This window comes from Muntiacus reevesi, chromosome 15 (genome assembly GCF_963930625.1).
Source record: "Muntiacus reevesi chromosome 15, mMunRee1.1, whole genome shotgun sequence".
Classification (NCBI taxonomy): domain Eukaryota; kingdom Metazoa; phylum Chordata; class Mammalia; order Artiodactyla; family Cervidae; genus Muntiacus; species Muntiacus reevesi.
Genome location: NC_089263.1, coordinates 53369837 through 53390451, shown reverse-complemented (window position 1 = coordinate 53390451; position 20615 = coordinate 53369837). Strand labels below are relative to the sequence as shown.

Below are 20615 nucleotides of genomic sequence, written 5' to 3'. Positions count from 1 at the left end.
CACCCCATCACTCTGGGCCTTCCCAGTGCACCAGGCCCGAGCACTTGTCTCATGCATCCAACCTGGGCTGGTGATCTGTTTCACCCTTGATAGTATACTTGTTTCAATGCTATTCTCTCAGAACATCCCACCCTCGCCTTCTCCCACAGAGTCTAAAAGTCTGTTCTGTACATCTGGGTCTCTTTTTCTGTTTTGCATATAGGGTTATCATTACCATCTTTTAAAATTCCATATATATGCGTTAGTATACTATATTGGTCTTTATCTTTCTGGCTTACTTCACTCTGTATAATGGGCTCCAGTTTCATCCATCTCATTAGAACTGATTCAAATGGTTTTTTCTTTAACTAAACATAAAAAAAAAAAAAAATGGGTTCTTTTCTTTTTGTATAAATAAACCCATTTGGATGGTTTCTTCAGAACAAAGAGACTGCTCTCCCTAGAGAAGTATTGATGATGCTGCCTCTTGAGAAATGGAAACCAGTTTGCAGTTGATAGCATTTTTTGGTCAGTTGTTTTTTTTTTTTAAAGAATCTTCTATCTGTTGAGGTTACAAAAATCTTAAGTTCAGAATTTCAACTGGGCAGCCTAGCCCCCACCACAGAGTCATTCAGGTTCCTGGGGTGTGTCTGGTGTGTCTGCTATAGCTGGGCTTGTTTTGTTACTCATTAAGTGGTGATGAACAGCCTTATTCGCTACAGGGGATTTTGGTAGGAAAAGGAGAGGTGTCATCAGCCCAAGCTTCATCAAATTTGTATGACTTTTGTACAGTAAAAAATGTCAAATGTATGCAAAAATAAATGACTCACCTGTGTATCCATCAGAGGATAAGATGGCTGGATGGCATCACTGATACAATGGGCATGAACTTGGGGAAACTTTGGGAAATGGTGAGGGACAGGGAGGCCTGGCATGCTACAGTCCATGGGGTTGCAAAGAGTTGGACACAACTGGGTGACTGAACAGCAACAAGAACAACAACATGTACCCACCCATCACCCAGCATCAATAATGACCCAGTCCTGACAATTCTTGATTCATCCACCCTGTCCCCATTTTTTGAAGCACATCCCAAACATCACATCATGCTATATGTTTGTGTGTATTAGTCCCTCAGTCATGTCTGACTCTTTGCGACCCTGTGGACTGTAGCCTGCCAGGCTCCTCTGTCTATGAAATTCTCCAGGCAAGAATACTAGAGTGAGTAACCATTCTCTTCTCCAGAGGATCTTCCTGACCCAGGGATCGAAGCTGGGTCACCTGCATTGCAGGCATATTCTTTAGCATCTGAGCCACCAGGGAAGTGCATCATGCTAAATATATCAGAATCATACTTTTAAGTTTTTTGGACCCTAGTCCATCACACTGAAAACAATCCTCAATAAAGAGGATTTTAGATATAGCTTTTATGTTAATACCTTAATACATAATATAAAGGCATGTATTTTGTTTTCTGTATTAACTATATCTTTATGGCATGACATGAATTTATATAAATGACACTCCAGAGAATTTACACCTCTAGGAAATAAGAGCTTGATTTACACCAAACTTTTCACTGTTACACAGGAACCCATTGAGGTCCTAAGTTCATGTGACTCCTTTTCTCTAAACAATTCTTCATTCTACTCTGAGTAAAAGCTAGAATTCTTATACTCGATTATCAGGCCCTATGTGACCTGTCCTCCCCTATTTGAACTTCTTGGTCCTCACTGCTTATCTCCTTTCTCCAGCCCACTCTGCTCCAGCCATCCTTGCCTTTTTGCTAATCCTCTAACCTGGCAAGAATTCTCCTGCCTCAGGACCTTTGCATCAGCTGTTTCTTTTGCCTGGACTGCTCTTTCCCAGATACCTGTCTCACTCTCTTACTTCCTTCAAGTCTCTGCTCGAATATCACCTTGCCAGTGAGGCCTGACCACCTTCGACGACATTTACAAGCGCACTCTCTCCCCTGCGTCCCTTCCATACCCTTCCATACCATTCTTACCCTGTTTAATATTGTTATTTTCCCCACAGCAGTCATCATCATGTAATAATACATTTTCTCATCAGTTCCTTCCCAGTAGAATGCAAGCTCCATGAGATCAGCAACTTTGTGTTTTTTCTCCTGCTGTATCCCCAGTGCTCAGAATAATTTATTATTGTTCAGTCATTCAGTCGTGTCCAACTCTTTGCGACCCCATGGAGTATAGCAAGCCAGGCTCCTCTGTCTTCTACTATCATCTGGAGTTTGCTGAAATTCATGTCCATGGAGTCAGTGATGCTATTAACCAATTCATCGTCTACCTATGAATAACTTGCAGGTCACCTTTATGTCATACTTTAAAAACTTTACACTTAAAATAGAACTCACCATGTACAGGCACTGTTCCAAGCACTTAAAAATACTACTTTATTTAATCCTCAAAAAAAAAAAAAAAAACCCCACCCTGTAGGCAGTATTATTTATCATTCCCCAACTTACAAATGGGAAACTGGTACACACAGAAGTTAAGTAACCTACCCAAGGTCACACAGCTAATAAATCAAAGATCTAGGCAGTCAGACCCCAGTGTTTGCACATCTAACCCCTGGGCAATGATGCCCTTTAAAATATATATACAGAAAACATTTAATAAACACTTCTAGTACAAGATACAAATTTTATTCTAAAAGCATTCAGATTTCAGGGAGGGCTACTACTATTCCTTGGACATGAACTTGGCAAACTCTTGGAGGTGGTGAGGGACAGGGAAGCCTGACATGCTGCATGCAGTCCGTGGGGTTGCAATAAAGTCAGACATGACTCAGTGACCGAATAACAACACTATTCATTGGTGCCAATCATATTTCAAACACTGGAGGCATTTCTAATGTTCCATTCACAAATAATGAAATCTGCGGTGTCCCCTGCTGTGAATAAAATCAAGGAGAAAGGTGCCAGTATATTAGGTTCTATGCTTAAAAGACCTGCAGACCTATCCTATTCTTTTCAAAGTCAAAAATGTGGACGTCTCTCTGGCCAGGTAGTGTGGGTCCACGTAGCACGGCAGTAAATGCCTAGAAGTCACGTGACCTTTTTCTCTAGGGAGGAAAGCAGCCAAGTCAGGACACAGGTGTGTGCACCAACTCTGTAACTGAGGGCCCTGGGAGGGGTGGGCCCTTGCAGGGCCAGTGTCACAGTACCGAACGACAGCGTTCACAGTAGAAGAGCTTTTCTTCTGCATAAAGTGGCCCCGCTGTCCTCCGCAGAGTTATTTTGAAACGGGTCGTCTGTATTTTTAACTTCATAGGTTAAAAAGCTGGACAGGCAGCAGAGAAAATTTCCACTCTGAAGGTAATCAACACAAATATCTTTGCTGCCTGGACACTTGAATTTGCAACCCTTCCTTTCTGTGAACCTCTGGTTCCCACCGTAGTCCCCAGTACACAGCGGCCCTTGACAGGGTGTAGAATAATCCTCACAGTACACGTGTGATAAGTTATGCAAAATCCACTTCTGATCCGGTGGAGGATCCCCGCCTTGACAGGGATAATCAGAATGAATACACTCGGGTTTCCTCAAGAATAAGAGTCCATGGAGCTCCCAGGCTACGCCGACTTCGGGGGGCACCCACTGAGGGTCGGCTCTGCCTGAAACCCAGCTGCAGCTGGCGAGAGCGCCGCGTCGCCGCGGGGACCGGTCGGCATTCCACCTGCGGCCAAAGCGGGCGGGCTACGTGGAAGTTGACCTTGCCCTGGGGCTGGAGGCTGCGGCCACCGCGGCCGCACTCGGTCCTCCGCGATCCCATGTTCCCCTGCACCCAGGACACGTCCGGCGGCTCTGCAGGGCCTTTCTACCCTATCACGGCGCCTCTCTATGATCCATAGACGCGTTCCTAGTGGGTGTCATGGCGGCCGGCGTCGAGTTGGCAGGAGTTGCCCACGGAATTGGGGAAAGTCACTAAAGCAGCAGCAGAAGTGGCCTAATCCGGATGGTGGGAAGTCGTGAGAATGAGTGGAAGCCCACGGGGGTGACTGTGTCATTGGAGGCAGGCCCCTGGTAAAGTCTGAGGCCAGGCCTTTGCGCTTCTAATCAGAGCCCGGCGGTTGGTGGGAGCCCCCGAAACCGGCGTGGACTGGGAACCATTCCCCCTGTCGTGTTATCGATTCCTGAGTGTTGTGATTTGGACAGTCCTGCGGAAGCAGCGGTTCGAGGACATTTGGCAGAGTAGTCCGACGACGCTGGCCGCTTTTCTCGGAGCAGAGCGGACCTTCTCTAACCCGCAGCGATGTCGTCCTGGCTTGGGGGCCTTGGCTCCGGCTTGGGCCAGTCCCTGGGTCAGGTCGGGGGCAGCCTGGCTTCCCTCACTGGCCAGATTTCAAACTTTACGAAGGATATGCTGATGGAGGGCACAGAGGAAGTGGAAGGTAACAGCTGGGGCGATGGAGGGAGGGGTTTATTGGGACCCTGGGAGCGTCCGTTTGGTCCCCTTGTTCATCTGTCATGAGACGCAGACAGGTCTAGAGAAGTGTCCTAGAAGTGTCCGCCCTTTTTTCTTTACATTTCTCCTTTTGCCTCTTAGGTGATTTTCTCTAATGAGAGACCACTAGGGTTGGGGGAAAGAGTGAGGGTGTTTCTCCTTTGAGTACCCGGGATAGCTCACAGCAGAGTGAAACCGCCCTTATATCGCGTAGAGTTTATTTTTCTTTGGTTCATCCACACCCACCGCTTACTTTGGCCTTAACTTGGAGGCGGAACTGATTTTGATCCTCTTCCTTTATATCGACATAGTTTAAAGAATTATTTGTATTATGACACGTAGTCACTTTTTTTGGCGGGAGGGGGTTTCTTCGATTTTTGTAGGTTAATAAAATATTTAGTGGCTCTTACCCTTTCTCACTTAAATATATGTTAGTGAAACGTGGGTATGGTTTTCCTATTATATTTTTGCTTATTCTGATGGCATATTACAGCGTCTCAGCTGAGAGTGTATTTTCATGCCTAATTGCCTAATGCCTCCCATATGCTCAGGAGAGCAAGGAAGGTAATCCTGTTCTTCGGGTCCCTTTAGCAACCATCACTCATTTTTGAAGTCCTCATTTTGTTTTACTAATGAATAGTGACCAGGAGTTACATGGTAATTGATGATTAAGTTAATTGCTGTTTTGATTTCTTGATACTTCTTTCATCAAGTAGTATTTAGATCAAAAGAATTCTTTAATTTCAATCTACGTCTGCCTCCAGAGAGGGTGGTCTTTTGGATGAGAGCAGTTCCTTTGCTAATTTTGTTTGTTGTAAATAAATCAGCATTCTGGTTTTATTTTTTAATACTGATTTAATTGAGTATGCATGTTTATTTGGTTGAAGTAGAGAAAGATAGTTTGATTTAGAAAGATAGTATCTATATTTAGGATTTCTGTGGGGTCTAAGAAGGGAAGAAGATTGGGTAGCTGCTATTAAATGATAGTTGGTACCATTTAACTGCTTGGGGTACCCCTGGGGTGGGGGGTACATCAGGTGGGACAGATTGGGGTGGGAGTTAGAGGGATTCTTCCTGTGTTCAGGAAATGATCATGTGACATTGAGGGCTGTCAGAAGCAGAAAAGAGCTGGCTAACCTGGGGAATGGCTAGTCTCTCCTTGTTTCCTAGATGGGGGAAAACAGGTGACTATTGACTCTAAGCCAGGACCTGCGCACTTATCCCTCCAACTTGGATGTCCTACAGGCTTAAGGTGGAATTCATTTTGTTTTTCCCACCAAATGTGCTCCCGTATTCTCACTTTTAATGGTTTCACCATCTACCCATTCTCCTAAACTTAGAAATCTTTGTCACATTGTTTTGCCTCTCTTTTCTCCTTCTTTGAATTGGTCACCTAATCTTGTTCATCTGGTGCCTGAAGTGTTTCTTATATTCGTCCTTTCCTTTATTATTCCTCCTCCTTTAGTTCCCATCCCCGTTTTCGCTCCCACACATTATTTCTCTTTCATGTCCTGTCACTTGTTTCTTCCTCCTTTATTCCATATTCTGTTGTGTTACCAGTTACTTTTCTAGAAACAAATGTGCTTTAAAAATCTCTTGACTCTGTACTTACGGGATAAAACTCAAACGTCTTAACTTGGGGAGACCAAAAACCTATCCTATCTGGGTTCAGTCTACCTCTTTCAGTCTTATCTCTTGTTCCCTCCCCCTTCTCTCTCAATAGCCACATAGATGTACATTCATATACACAAGCATGCTTGCACCCAGGGCTTCTGTACAGGGAACTTGGTGAGGTGCTGACAGAACTCCAAGCCCTGCATGGAAGGCCCTTCCTTTTTACCTCGTCCTCTACCCTCTTTGGGGCTTCCCTGGTGGCTCAGACGGTAAATCGTCTGCCTACAATGCGGGAGACCCAGGTTCGATCCCTGGGTCGGGAAGATCCCCTGGAGAAGGAAATGGCAACCCACTCTGATATTCTTGCCTGGAAAATCCCATGGACTGAGGTTCCTGGTAGGCTACAGTTCATGGGGTTGCAAAGAGTCAGACACGACTGAGCGACTTCACTTTCACTTTTCACTTTCTACCCTTCTTTGCCTGGAAAACAATTTTTCCTGCACGACCCTGCTGACATGTCAGGTACCTGGTGAAACTGTTCTCAGTCCGTGGCAGGTTGAGTCGCTTGTGTCTAACAGAACTTTGTGGATCTCTCTCTGACAGCTCTATTTTATTTATCCTTGTATTACTAGTATGTGTGGTACCTTCCATGCTTAGTAAAAATTTTGCTAAGTGATTAAAAATCTGCTTTTATTGTTTTCTCTTTGTATTAAAATAGGACTTGCTTAACATCCAGTTTATTGATTTTATAAGTCATTTAAAAATAGGGTCGAATGCAGTTCATTTATTCATTCAACAAATGTTTATTGAGTGTCTACCCTGTGCCGGCAACTAACAAGATAACAGTTTACAATAGCACTATTGATACAACTTGAAAATTATCTATAGTTACAATATCAGAAAGTTGCTGTTCTACCAAGCACTATACTAATTTAGGAGCTTGGACTTGGACTTTTAAATCAGACATGGATTGAAATTCCACATCCATGGGTTACAGATTGTGGGGTCTTCAGCAAATTATTAAATACTTATCATTTAAAAAGCAAAGTTTTCTTATCTGTTAAAAAGAGATACCTGTCATGAATTTGGGAGGATTAAATGAAATCATGAATGTAACATGCCTAACCTAACACTGTGCCTAGCAAATAGTAAGCATTAATAAATGATGGTTGTTATTTTTGTTTTCCCTCATTGAGGAAAACTTTTTTGGTCTGCATAGCATCTCCACCTTATCCTTAAAAAGGCCATGTTCTGGGGAGAGGGATATGGAGGGAGGTCTTCGTGACCTTGTTTTTCTTTAATCTCTCTTTGAAACAGTTGCGCTTCTAACAGTGACCTTCCTAAACAGATTAGATTATAATTTGTTCTCTTCTGAGTATCAATTAGACAGTCTTGTCAGAGTTTCAAGCAATTTGTATAAACAACCACACAAGCATCCCCACCTAGTGATTTTCAAAACAAGAAGAGCGAGTTTGTCATTATTATTTATTGGATGTCACTTGTATTTTCTTTTGATTTAAATTATAATTCAGAGAAGTTATTTTTATAGTATTAAAGGGCTGAGAGTAATGAAAAATATTAATACTTAGAAATCTAACTGTGTGGAGGTTGATTATCTGGCAGCATCAACGGCCATTTTGGTCCTCTGACTTTCCTTTTAAATGAAAATGTACAAAACAAGGCTGAGTTCATGCTCATTTTCAATAACTTATGTCCATGTTACTTGAAATAAGTGTTATTTTACTGCATTTTTATTCTTTGTTTAAGACGTCACTGATTTTTTTGGTAGTATTGGAAGCAGAAAAAGTTAGTAAGACCTTAAACCCCAGTTGCATAAGAAGTTAGAAATGGGAATTCCCTTGGCAGTCCAGTGGTTAGGACTTGATGCTTTCATTGCTGAGGGCCCAAATTAAATTCTTGGTTGGGGAACTAAGACCCCACTGTGTGGCCCAAAAAAAAAAAAAATTTTTTTTTCATCCTATTTGCATATCTTTCATCAAAAATTATACTAAACAAACAGATTAATTTCCCATTACAAAATTTTAATGAATACTTCCAAGGGGTAAAGGTAGATGCTCTTGAATATAGAAGATAGGCAAAGTGACTTATATGACAGTAGACATCTGTAACAGTAGAGAGTAGTGATAACAATCAAATGATGTTTGTCTTCTGAATCTGTCCTCAGATCAGCATACCATTCTGTTTAAAGCTCAGTGAAATTTATTTTCCTAAAGATGCCTGTTTACTTCACATGATGTTGACCATATATTCAGTATATACCATTTCTTTTGTAGCAGATTTACCTAATGCTAGGAGAAAGGAAGTTGAAGCCATTCATACAATCTTAAGATCAGAGGTAAGGAAACTTAAAGATTTAGATTTTTCTTTTTTGAAATCATGAGTTATTCACACTTTATTTCAGTCCTCTCTTTTTAATGCAGTTTTCCTCTTTCCCTTTATCTTAGTTTTCTTCTCTTTTTTGAAGCTCTGTCATGTTCCTTTGATGAAGATATAGTTACTTGTTACTGTTCTTTTCTGTTAAATATTCCCACCTCTGCTTCTGAATGGTGGAAGAAGGAAATCTGCTAAATATAGAAACAATAGTGGCAACAATTTATCATTTCAAGGATTTACAATGTTTTAATAGTGTGCTAAAACTGCAGTTGTACATTTAAGTGTAATGTGAAGAATGCATTTCTGTTTAATGTAGAGTTTTTAATTCCCTAACATTAAAAAGGTGTGATATTTGTATGCAGAGAATGTAGAATGTAAGAATAGCAAATGAATTTTACCATTTTTTTCCGTTATTAGTCAGTGCCTTGTGGTAACTAGCTCTGGTCATTGTTCTTAATAGGGATGACGAAAACTTGAAAAGAGTTCAAAGGTAAGCCATAAAAAAAAAAGAAAGGTTTTAAAATGGCATCTATTGTAAAGTACTAAAGACATCTAACCATTGGGTTGGCCAGAAAGTTTTTTAGATGTTATGGAAAGCCCTGAACGAACTTTTTGACCAGTGCAATTTTTAGCCTTTGGATAAGAATGGTGAGGGAACATGTAATAGTATTTCAGCCAACAACATTCTTAGAGGACTGTGGTAAGCATGTTTTCCCTTGCTAAGCCTATAAAAAAAGAAAATGAAATTTAAATATAAGAAAATACTTCTGACAACAAGCATCAGTGAACTCTGGTCTATATTACCAAGGGTTTCCCCGATGACCCAGCAGGTGAAGAATCCACGTGCAGTGCAGGAGACACAGGAAATGCAGGTTCGATCCCTGTATATCAGGAATACCCAGGGAGGATATTGGATCCTCCAGTATCCCCTGGAGGAGGAAATGGCAACCACTGTAGTATTCTTGCGTGAAAAACCCCATGGGCAGAGGAGCCTAGTCCGCTACAGTCCAGTGGGTCACAAAGAGTTGGACATGACTGAGCAACTGAGCGCACACACGCTAGATTACCAACGTGAGACTGTAAATTTGAAAGTGGAAGCATCTCTCAAGAGGGACTACTGAAGTTTTCTGCCTCAGAGTGTGTGTGTGTGTGTGTGTGTCTGCGTGTGTGCGCGCGCGCTCAGTCATGTCCAACTCTGTCTGAACCCGTGGACTGTAGTCTGCTAGACTCCTCTGTCCCTGGAGTTTTTCACTGGAGCAGATTGACATTTCCTGCTCTAGGGGGTCTTCCTGACCCAGGGATCGAACCTACATCTCTTGTGTCTCCTGCATTGGCAGGCGGATTCTTTACCACCACACCACTTGGGAAGCCCCATTCTGCCTCAGTAGAAGGTGGCAGTTTGGTGGCACTTAAGAGACCTTAGCTGTAATTACCTCGTTAGTAGGTGTTTTTGTGACAGATGAACTTAATAGCTTCTTTCTTTGTAAGACTGAGATAGGAACTAGTTCCTATAGTCTCTAAAGAAATCCTTGACAGAGTACTCACTGTGGGCTTTCACAGAAAAATTAGATGGCAGAGATGTGTGCAGTGGCATTAATTAAGCTAAATTTGCCAGTATATGTTTGGAGTGGGGAATGGGGGTAGTAAATGGGATTAACCTGCTGAATGAATGACTGCTCTGTATTGAACTTAAGGCGGAAGATAGAAATGTTCTGTCCCCCTGTTGATTTCAACTCTAGTCTCTGTCCTAGTGCTGTCCTTGGACAGTAGCAGGTATGATTCTAGTGTTCACAAGTATTTATTTTTGGTATAACATATCCCTAAGTGATAGCCAAATTCCTTGTTTGGTGCTTATTCAGAGTACTGTGAGTTTACTCGAATACTAGAGGATAACAGACTGTTGAATTTCTCAAGAGCTTTATTTTCCAAGGTGATTTAGACTGTACGTGATTCCTGCCTTCTCTCAGCACATAAACACTTCATAAAGGTAACACCTTATATGACTGTAAAAAGGAGGTGAACATATGATTAAAACCAGTAGGAAATTAAAACCAATAGAAAATTCTGTTTATTTAGAAAGCTTCAGTATAGACAGAGGGCAGTATATTTTCTAGAGGAAATTAGATTTGCTTACAGATGTTAATATTTGATATTGATTAAATTAGTTAGGCTTCCTGAGTTGCAAGTAATAGCAACCAACCTAAGCTAATTTAACCATCTTTGCCAAGAAAAATAGTCTTACCATTTACCATATGGATCCAATGGACTCTTAATTTTCCTGTTAAATTATTTTATAAATAATTTACAGAAGAATAAAGTGATAGTGAAATTTACAGAAGAATAAAGTGATAGTGAAATTTACAAAGAATAAAGTGATAGTGAAATTTACAAAGAATAAAGTGATAGTGAAATTTACAAAGAATAAAGTGATAGTGAAAAACTTCATCAGAAGTTTCAGTGAGCACTTACAACAATTTAAATTTTTATTCCCTATGTTTCTGCCTTTAAAATCGTGTGTGTGTGTGTGTGTGTGTGTGTGTGTGTGTGTACACACATATGCATACATATGGTTTCCCAGGTAGCTCAGTGGTAAAGAATCCTCCTGCCAATGCAGGAGCTTCAGAAGATGCAGGTTCGACCCCTGGGTGGGGAATATCCCCTGGAGGAGGAAATGGCAACCCACTCCAGTATGCCTGCCAGGATAATCCCATGGACGGAGGAGCCTGGTGGGTTACAGTCCATGGGGTTGCAAAGACTCAGACGCAACTCAAGTGACTGAGCATGCATGCATATAAACTTACATATGTTTATTAACTTACATATGTTTATTAACTTTGTTAGTGAACTGGACTGTTTCTTGTAAATACTGACTCCAGATTTCAGTTACATCTGTGATAGATTTAGATCTTCCAGTTCTTTTTCCTGATTTAGGTCATTTAAACCAATACTTATGAAAACTTTGATGACTTAACGATTTTGTTAAAAACATGACTGCTGCATAAATACAAAGTGCTTTAATTGTTAAATTTATAAATACCGATTAGAGTTATCAATCCACTGAGTTTTTTCATTTTTGTCATTTGTTTCCTCCTGGTCACCTATGTATACATGTGTCTTCAGCATTTGTCCACACAGGGACTGTATCAAGTAAATGTTGGTATATAAATATCATAATGAAATAATACTGTTATATGTCCATTTAACAAAATGGGATGGATGGCTCAGGTTTTTTTCACAAAATATTGTGAGATAAAATCTTATTGAATGATTATTTCATGAGAACACCATATTTCCTTTTTGTTCTTGGAAATACATTGTTCATTCCTCAGTTCTGAGTTTAAGAAATTCATGTAGGATATTGTTTTTCAAAGACTTGTCTGAGATTTTGCTTCTACAATCATTTTTACCATAACCATTAAACTCCAGAGTGCTGTTTTCTGTCTCTCAGCATTTATGTTCTTAGTTGTCTAATTGTGGAATATTTTCCTCAGTTTTCTTCTCTGTTGAAAAGTGAGAATGAATTTCCAACTATGTGAAATGAAAGTGGAAAAAAAAAAAACCCAAAACACCCAAAACAAAAAAACACCGCAAAGATAGTGTCTCGATTGGTAATTTTCCTTTTTAAAAGATGATGTAGTACTTGGTTATTTCACTGTTATTTTATCATTCTCCTAGATGATTCCATCAGTCTCCATTTTCTCTTTTTTTAACATAGTTGTAAACAATTGATGAGTAATGATTAGTTTTTGTTGTTTAGTCGCTAAGTCGTGTCTGACTCTTTTGCAGCCCCATGGACTGTAGTCTACTAGGCTCCTCTGTCCATGGGATTTCCCAGGCAAGAAAATTGGAGTGGGTGGCCATTTCCTTCTCCACATCTTTCCGATTCAGGGCTCGAACTCACGCCTCCTGCATTGTAGGTGGATTCTTTACCACTGAACCATCTGGGAAACCCTGATAGGATGATAATAATAGCAAAATGTTTCAAGGTACAGAAAAAACAAGATCATTATGACCTTGTGATTATTCTTAGATTTATAAGGGTGCCCAGTGTACCCCTATGGTAATTACAAAATAGAATCTTTTTGTTTGTTTTCTAAGTATATTGTTTTCTTTTTTTTGGAAGCTACTAAGAAAGAATGTTATAAACATCAGTCCTTAGGACTGCTCAAAAAACGAAACTCAAAAACTAGAATTGGTTTTAGTAGACCTTGATAATATAAGAAGGCTTAAGCATAAAGGGATAATTAAGGATAGAAGTATGAATCTTACGGATTCCAAGGGCAGAAATTTTAGCCAGTCTTTTAGGAAATGGCTTCAACCAGAACTGAACGCCATCAAGAATCTTTCTCATTTTTATTCCTCTCTCTTCCTACGTGAACAATGCGAAGAAATAGAGGAAAACAGTAGAATGGGAAAGACTAGAGAAAATCAGAGATACCAAGGGAACATTTCATGGAAAAGATGGGTACAATAAAGGACAGAAACAGTATGGACCTAACAGAAGGAGAAGATATTAAGAAGAGGTGGCAAGAATATATAAAGGAACTCTACATAAAAGATCTTAATAACCCAGATAACCATGATTGTGTGATCACTCACCTAGAGCCAGACATCCTGGAATGTGAAGTCAAGTGGGCCTTAAGAAGGATCACTATGAACAGAGCTAGTGGAGGTGATGGAATTCCAGCTGAGCTATTTCACATCCTAAATCAAATGCTATTGAAGTGCTGCACTCAATATGCCAGCAAATTTGGAAAACTCAGCAGTGGCCACAGGCCTGGAAAAGTCAGTTTTCATTCCAATTCCAAAGAAAAGCAATGCCAAAGAATGCTTAAACTACCACACAGTTGTACTTATCTCACATGCTAGCAAAGTAATGCTCAAAATTCTCCAAGCCAGGCTTCAACAGTTTGTGAACCAAGAACTTCCAGATGTTCAAGCTGGATTTAGAAAAGGCAAAGGAACTAGAGATCAAATTGCCAATATCCGTTGGATCATCAAAAAAGCAAGAGTTCCAGAGAAACATCTACTTCTGCTTTATTGACTATGCCAAAGCCTTTGACTATGTGGATCACAACAAACTGGAAAATTCTTCAAGAGATGGGAATACCAGACCACCTTACCTGCCTCCTGAGAAATCTGTATGCAGGTCAAGAAGCAAGTTAGAACCGGACATGGAACAATAGACTGTTTCCAAATTGGGAAAGGAGTACATCAAGGCTATATGTTGTCACCCTGCTTATTTAACTTCTGTGCAGAGTATATCATGCAAAAAGCTGGACTGGATGAAGCACAAGCTGGAATCAAGGTTTTCAGGAGAAGTGTCAATAACCTCAGATACGCAGGTGATACCAACCTTAGGGCAGAAAGCAAAGAGGAACTGAAGAACCTCTTGACAAAAGTGAAAGAGAGTGAAAAAGTTGGGTTAAAACTCAAATTTAGAAAACTAAGATCATGGCATCTGGTCCCATCACTTCATGGCAAGTAGATGGGGAAACAGTGAAAGACTTAATTTTGGGGGGCTCCAAAATTACTGCAGATGGTGACTGCAGCCATGAAATTAAAAGACGCTTGCTCCTTGAAGAAAAACTATGACCAACCTAGACAGCATATTTTTCCAACAGAGGTCTATCTAGTCAAAGTTATGGTTTTTCCAGTAGTCATGTATGAATGTGAGAGCTGGACCATAAAGAAAGCTGAGTGCCGAAGAACTGATAACTTCTGAACTGTGGTGTTAGAGAAGACTCTTGGAGTCCCTTGGACTGCAAGGAGATCCAGCCAGTCCATCCTAAAGGAAATCAGTCCTGAATATTCATTGGTACTAAAGCTGAAACTCTGATACTTTGGCCACCTGGTCTGAATAACTGACTCATTGGAAAAGACCCTGATGCTGGGAAAGATTGAAGGCGGGAGGAGAAGTGGATGACAGAGGGTGAGATGGTTGGATGGCATCACCGACTCAATGGACATGAGTTGGAGCAAGCTCCGGGAGTTGATGAAGGACAGGGAAGCCTGGCAAGCTGCAGTCCATGGGGTCGCAAAGTCAGACACAACTGAGCAACTGAATTGAACTGAACCTAAAATTTAAGTAATTTTTTCCATATTTTCCAATATCTTAAAAGATGTGATTTCTAAATTTATTGAATTATATTTAGAATATTTCCTGTACTTTTAAGTGTAGTTTTTCAAACAGTTCTACTAGTGGTTTTCAAAATGAATTTTTCAGAGGTGCCTTGCTCAGGAGGCTGGGGTTCAGTCAGACAAGTAATTGGGAGGCTTTGGCCTCCTACCTGTATTTCAACCATAAGTCTTTTTATAAAGGGTTTCTTTGAAAAACTTATACTGATGAAAAAAAAAACAACAAAAAACTTGTACGTGTTCAGGGAGAACACAAAAGTTGAAACATGTAATCTAGGTCACTTATTTACCAGACATTTATTGCCTACAGTTTGTTAGACACTGGGTGTACAGAGATGGGGAAAACACTGATCAGTGACTTTCTCTTAGCAGAAAATCAAGCTGAGCAGGGTTTTTTAAAAACAATTATGCATAATCTATTAACATGCTTATTGTACGTGTAACTTTAATTGGAATTGTGTTTTAAAAACCAAAATTCTGAGACCTACTATAGTACATCTTTTTTGTGCATGAAATATGTTTTTTATAATGTCCTGCACATAGCTGTTACTAACATGTTTTACTTTTAGTCTTTTTGTTGAAAACACTTTTTTCTTTGCTTCTAGAATGAGAGACTCAAAAAACTTTGTGCTGATCTGGAAGAGAAGCATGAGGCATCAGAGCTTCAGATAAAGCAGCAGTCCATGAATTACCGACATCAGCTACAACAGAAAGAGGTAAAGGTTATAGCAGACTTCATACTTACTTCACTACAGTGTATTTAGGATGGTTTCTAAGAGTTATACATCAAGCTCTATTTAGATCTGTGAAAATATCAAAAGGGTGTTGAAGTTAATAATTCCCAACTCAGTGTGATATCACTAATTTAACAAGGACTCTGTAAGCTTTTATGTTTATATTACATAAACTAACCTTTGTGGAGTTTAATTTCTACTTTCCAGAAGAATAAAAGTCTTTGTGTAAAATATCTTCAGGCGCCTGTTGTTTATAATTTCTGATTTTATGAAACTTATTTCTCACCTATTTATCTAAATTGTTTTAAATCAGTGTGATTGCTAATAACATTTCTTTTTTAAAGAAAATTATTTTAACTACAAATGTTAACATATGCTTATTCATGTTTACTTGATTTTCCATGGAAAAACAGACGATTAGGTATTTTATAGTTGACTTACCTTGTTCTGTATATTTTTTCCTCTTTTGTTTGATAGAAATGGTTATTTTGGAGGTAGGTTATCTTGCCTTTGCAGTGCCAGTAGTATTATATAATTTAACCAACGTTACTATGAATCCTTAAAATAGAGACTGTGTACCTAGGTTCTGTACCTATGTACCCAGGTCATTGAATTCTCTTTAGTTTTAGTACATAAGTGGAATTCACTAAATGCTTCTATTGAGCCATTTCTTGTTTAATTATTCAGATCATTGGGGTGTTGTTCAGTTTGTTGATTAAATGTTCATTTCTACAATCACTTTATATTTGGGTTTTAAAAATTTAGATGCATTGATTTCTAGTTCTTTTAATGACATACTAAGATGAAAAAGTAAACCACATTAAAGATTAATATTTAAAGAACTTAAATCTGTTTGGAATTGGTTTCATAAAATACAATAAAAATGACAATACAATAAAACTACAATACAATACAATGAAATACAATATTACTACAAGATAAAATGAGTGTAAAAAGCAAATTTATAAGTTCAAGTTAAAGTGAAAAGTCCTTTTTTTTTTTTAAGATTCAGCAAATATAAAATTACTCTGTCAAACTACTTTAAAAGTTTTTAAACCTTATTCTTTTAGTTTTCTGTACTTGTCATGGACTGGAGCAAACATTCATGACTCTGGTCCACAGACATACTTTGAGCGGCACTGACTTATACTCCGGTAGAGCGGTAGCTCCCACCTAGGGGTTTATAGCTAAATCATGAAAAATACACATTGTTAGATCTTCTTGGAGATTCTGATTTAGTGTACTGGGAAGGAACCCTGGCACTGGAATTTTTCAAAAATCCCATAGCTGATTCTGATGCTTATTACATCCTAGTTGAGAAAACTGGAAAATTTGATATTTTTATTTTTTACTTGGCTGTTGTTATCAGAGGGCAAATGAAAAATTCACGTTTAGGAATACATCTTTTTAAGTAGAGTTCGTACTTTTTACCTCTACAACTTGATGTAACTGTCTGTTGTATGATGAGAACTTCCTTTGCATTATAGCTACATCTGAAAAGAACTGTTGATTTCATTACTTCTTACTAGAATCAAAGATAATATATACTTTAGATCTGCTGTTTTCTTTTTTTTTTCCCCCTTTATTTTTATTAGTTGGAGGCTAATTACTTCACAACATTGCAGTGGGTTTTGTCATACATTGACATGGATCAGCCATGGATTTACATGTGCTCCCCATCCCGATCCCCCCTCCCACCTCCCTCTCCACCCGATTCCTCTGGGTCTTCCCAGTGCACCAGGCCCGAGCACTTGTCTCATGCCTCCCACCTGGGCTGGTGATCTGTTTCACTATAGATAATATACATGCTGTTCTCTTGAAACATCCCACCCTCACCTTCTCCCACAGAGTCCAAAAGTCTGTTTTGTACATCTCTGTCTCTTTTTCTGTTTTGCATATAAGGTTATCATTACCATCTTTCTAAATTCCATATATATGTGTTAGTATGCTGTAATGTTCTTAATCTTTCTGGCTTACTTCACTCTGTATAATGGGCTCCAGTTTCATCCATCTCATTAGAACTGATTCAAATGAATTCTTTTTAACGGCTGAGTAATATTCCATGGTGTATATGTACCACAGCTTCCTTATCCATTCGTCTGCTGATGGGCATCTAAGTTGCTAGATCTGCTGTTTTCTGAATGTTTGTTGCCTTCATTGTGATGTTCAGAATGCCCAAAGATGCAAATTGCTTCATATCATTTATGGGAAAATAAGATTTGCACATTTCTATAAACCTCAACTAGAGAAGGGGCTTTCATACGAAAAAGTGTCTGTTTACTATGACATCTGACATATTTGTATTTGGCTTTTCTTTGTCTAATTGCTTGACATTATACCTGTAGGAATACTGTTACTCATTGGCTGTCTCCTCAGGTCAGATTTTCCTTAGTTGTGGCAGGATATCTTTTGGACTAGCTTGAGTATTTTACAGAAAGCTTATTTTAGTTTTCTCTAGCTCACTCACTTTCATGTTTTGTGTAATCTCTCATTTGGAATGGATATGGCATTATGCTAAGTCCTGTGTTTGTAACTTCTTTTGGATGTTGACTTAGTATTGCCAGCCTTCAGTCAAAACTCCATTTGGCATATCACAAGTTTTATACAGTTCTCTTCCTGAATAGAGTTAGAAGATTTTCACTGGTTTCTCTTTGCCAAAGCTAAAACCAAGGCCTCTTTGAATACATGATTTCCTTCTGAGACTAATGGGCTAGTTAATAATCTACAAGGCTTACTGTGAAGATCAGATTAATAAATCAAAGCTTTCTTTCAGCTGTTTTGTGTAGACCAGTACAAGTTATCTGACTCATGGTGCATTAGCCCAAATCCAGCCATACACAATCAGGTTCAAAAGATTCTTCCAACAGGTGTTCTAAGGAAACTCAACAGTGCATGGACTGCTGAAGCTTTTATTTTCTCGTCTCTTGAGGCTTGATAAGCACAAACAGAACCCGAAGAAATTGCCTATGCCAAACTACCTGATAATGTAGTGTCTCCTGATGGTAAACTGATGTTTAACTGAGCATTTTGTTGCTTTAGTTGATGTATGAGTGGAATTCTTTTCCTCATACTAATCAAAACATTATCTCTGCTTTAACTGTGGTAATCATGTTTGTTTTTGAAATAAAAGTGTTATGTTGAAAAAAAAAAGTGTTAACGTTGGGATGTTATAGACAACTTGGATTCAGTTGGTAAGAGTACAACCATTGGTAATTATAAAATATTATAACTTTTAACATTATGAATATATTAAAGGGTCAGTATGATTATTTCACAGTGCTTTCTCTAAAATGCGGATTATAAATATAGGTAGAAATCAGCCATCTTAAAGCAAGACAGATTGCGCTACAGGATCAGTTGCTGAAACTGCAGTCCGCTGCTCAGTCAGTGAATTCAGGAGCTGGTGGTGTACCAGCAACTACTGCATCTTCGTCATTTGGTTATGGTTTAAGTCATCATGCTTCAGGTTTCCATGACGATGACATGGATTTTGGCGACATCATTTCATCACAACGAGAAATAAATAGATTGTCAAATGAAGTTTCAAGACTTGAGTCTGAAGTTGGCCATTGGAGGCATATTGCTCAGGTAGGTAGAATTTTCATGAGTTTCTGAAAACAGTGAGTAAAAATGTTCCTGCTCTATATAGATGTTTTGGTATCAGAAAGAACCCTGGACTAGGAAATCAGAAAACTTGTATTCTATTTCTAATTCTACCAGTGACTTTTTTAATTGGTTTTAGTCAGGTCATCATTCTCTGGGCCTTAGTTTCCCCTTCTGTGCAATATTTGAAAGAAATTTTTTTTTTTAATTTAAAGCAAGAGAACTTTAAAGGTAAAAGTTACACGTTCAGCCCTTAAAAGAGATAAAAACAGAGTTGCTGTGGTTGAACTTGCACCTTTTTCCCTGCAGTCCCTGAGACTTCCCTGGTGGAACTCAGAGCTCCAAGGCACCAGATTTGGAACTGTTTGCGTAGATGGTGATGTGAGGTTCTTGTCTGCATTGCTGTTAGTTGCTCAGTCATGTCTGACTCTTTGTGACCCAATGGACTATAGCCTACCAGGTTCCTCTGTTCGTGGGATTTCCCAGGCAATGATACTGGAGTGGGTAGCCATTCCCTCCTTCAGAGGATCTTCCTGACCCAGGGATCAAAGTTGGGTCTCCTGCATTGCAGGCAGATTCTTTGCCCTCTCAGCCACCATTAGTTACACGTTAAATGAAAAAAAATCTGATAATAGATTGGTATTACAAGACACAAAGTATTTTGTGTTTTTTTCTCAAATATTAGAATAGATATTAAGTCCTTTGTATTTTGGACTGTAAACTTTCTTCCAGGAACCCATTTTTTGTCTCATATATCAGATTTTATGTATTACTGAGGTAGCCAGTGTACTTGAGACCTGAAATAAACTGAAATATTGCTCATACGGACTTTATTTTATCATTGTGGAGAAAAATAAAGTATATAAGAGATTATTTTCTATCTTTTTGTCAGTGTAATCTTGTTATGTAAAGGAGAAAGCTTCCCAAGTAAAATGATCTCCTTGCTTCCCAAGTTGCTGGATGTTCCCAGTACCCAAGATAAACCTTAGAGAGGGTGATCTGTTAGTCCATCTTATTCCTAAAAGATGATAGTTCCTAAACTTTTATGTGTAGGAATAACCTGAGAAATTTGGCGCTATTGTAGCTCCACTGTTACTAACCAGAGTTTCAAGGTTAGTATTTTGTAGGCTGTTTTAGGGAGGTGGAAAATATAGTCACGTAAGTACTCAGGTGACACTGATGATCTGAGGAGCACACTCTAAGAAACATTACCAAGGTCAGAGTTCATGGGGAAAAGGTGGATTTTTGGTGTATTTACTTCAGCAAATCTTGAATGCCTTCTCTAGACAGGCCTGTGCTGGGGTATTATGGCGAAAAAGGCATAATTGGGTCCATTTCAGGGAGCTTAATTTTCTAGTAAGGCATAATAAAAAAAATAATGTTTGTATCATACTTTAATTTTTATGTTTCCCTATATACTAATCCAATATATTGTCTTTAATAACTATGTGAGGTATTTATTACCTTTGTTTTGCAGATAAGCAAAGTAAAGGTTTAAGTAATACACTCACTGTCACAGTGATTTAAATTGTGCTTTAAACACACATCTTTCAGCTCCAAGCCCTGTATTCTTTTTAATGTATTGTGTTGCTTCTTTTAATCAGAGAGCAACTTTTGGTTCCTTAGCATGCTGTGGTAAATGTTAATAAAGATAAAGGGGCAATACCCAGCTTTGAATGAAAGAAAATCA

At 39.0% G+C, this 20615-nt stretch overlaps 1 protein-coding gene across 4 annotated transcripts in view; it reads left to right on the top strand.

Annotated features, from left to right (window-relative positions):
- Positions 1-3854: 3854 nt before the first annotated feature.
- TRIP11 (thyroid hormone receptor interactor 11) overlaps positions 3855-20615 on the top strand; it is a 69165-nt gene continuing 52404 nt past the window's right edge. For 2 of the 4 annotated variants that reach the window (XM_065905965.1, XM_065905961.1), the window contains exons 1-4: positions 3855-4389; positions 8351-8412; positions 15194-15304; positions 18632-18910. In XM_065905965.1, the coding sequence (XP_065762037.1) occupies positions 4251-4389; positions 8351-8412; positions 15194-15304; positions 18632-18910 (591 nt within the window). In that variant the 5' untranslated portion in view covers positions 3855-4250. The remainder of the gene's footprint in view (positions 4390-8350; positions 8413-15193; positions 15305-18631; positions 18911-20615) is intronic. The other 2 variants (XM_065905962.1, XM_065905964.1) reach the window with 2 other exon arrangements.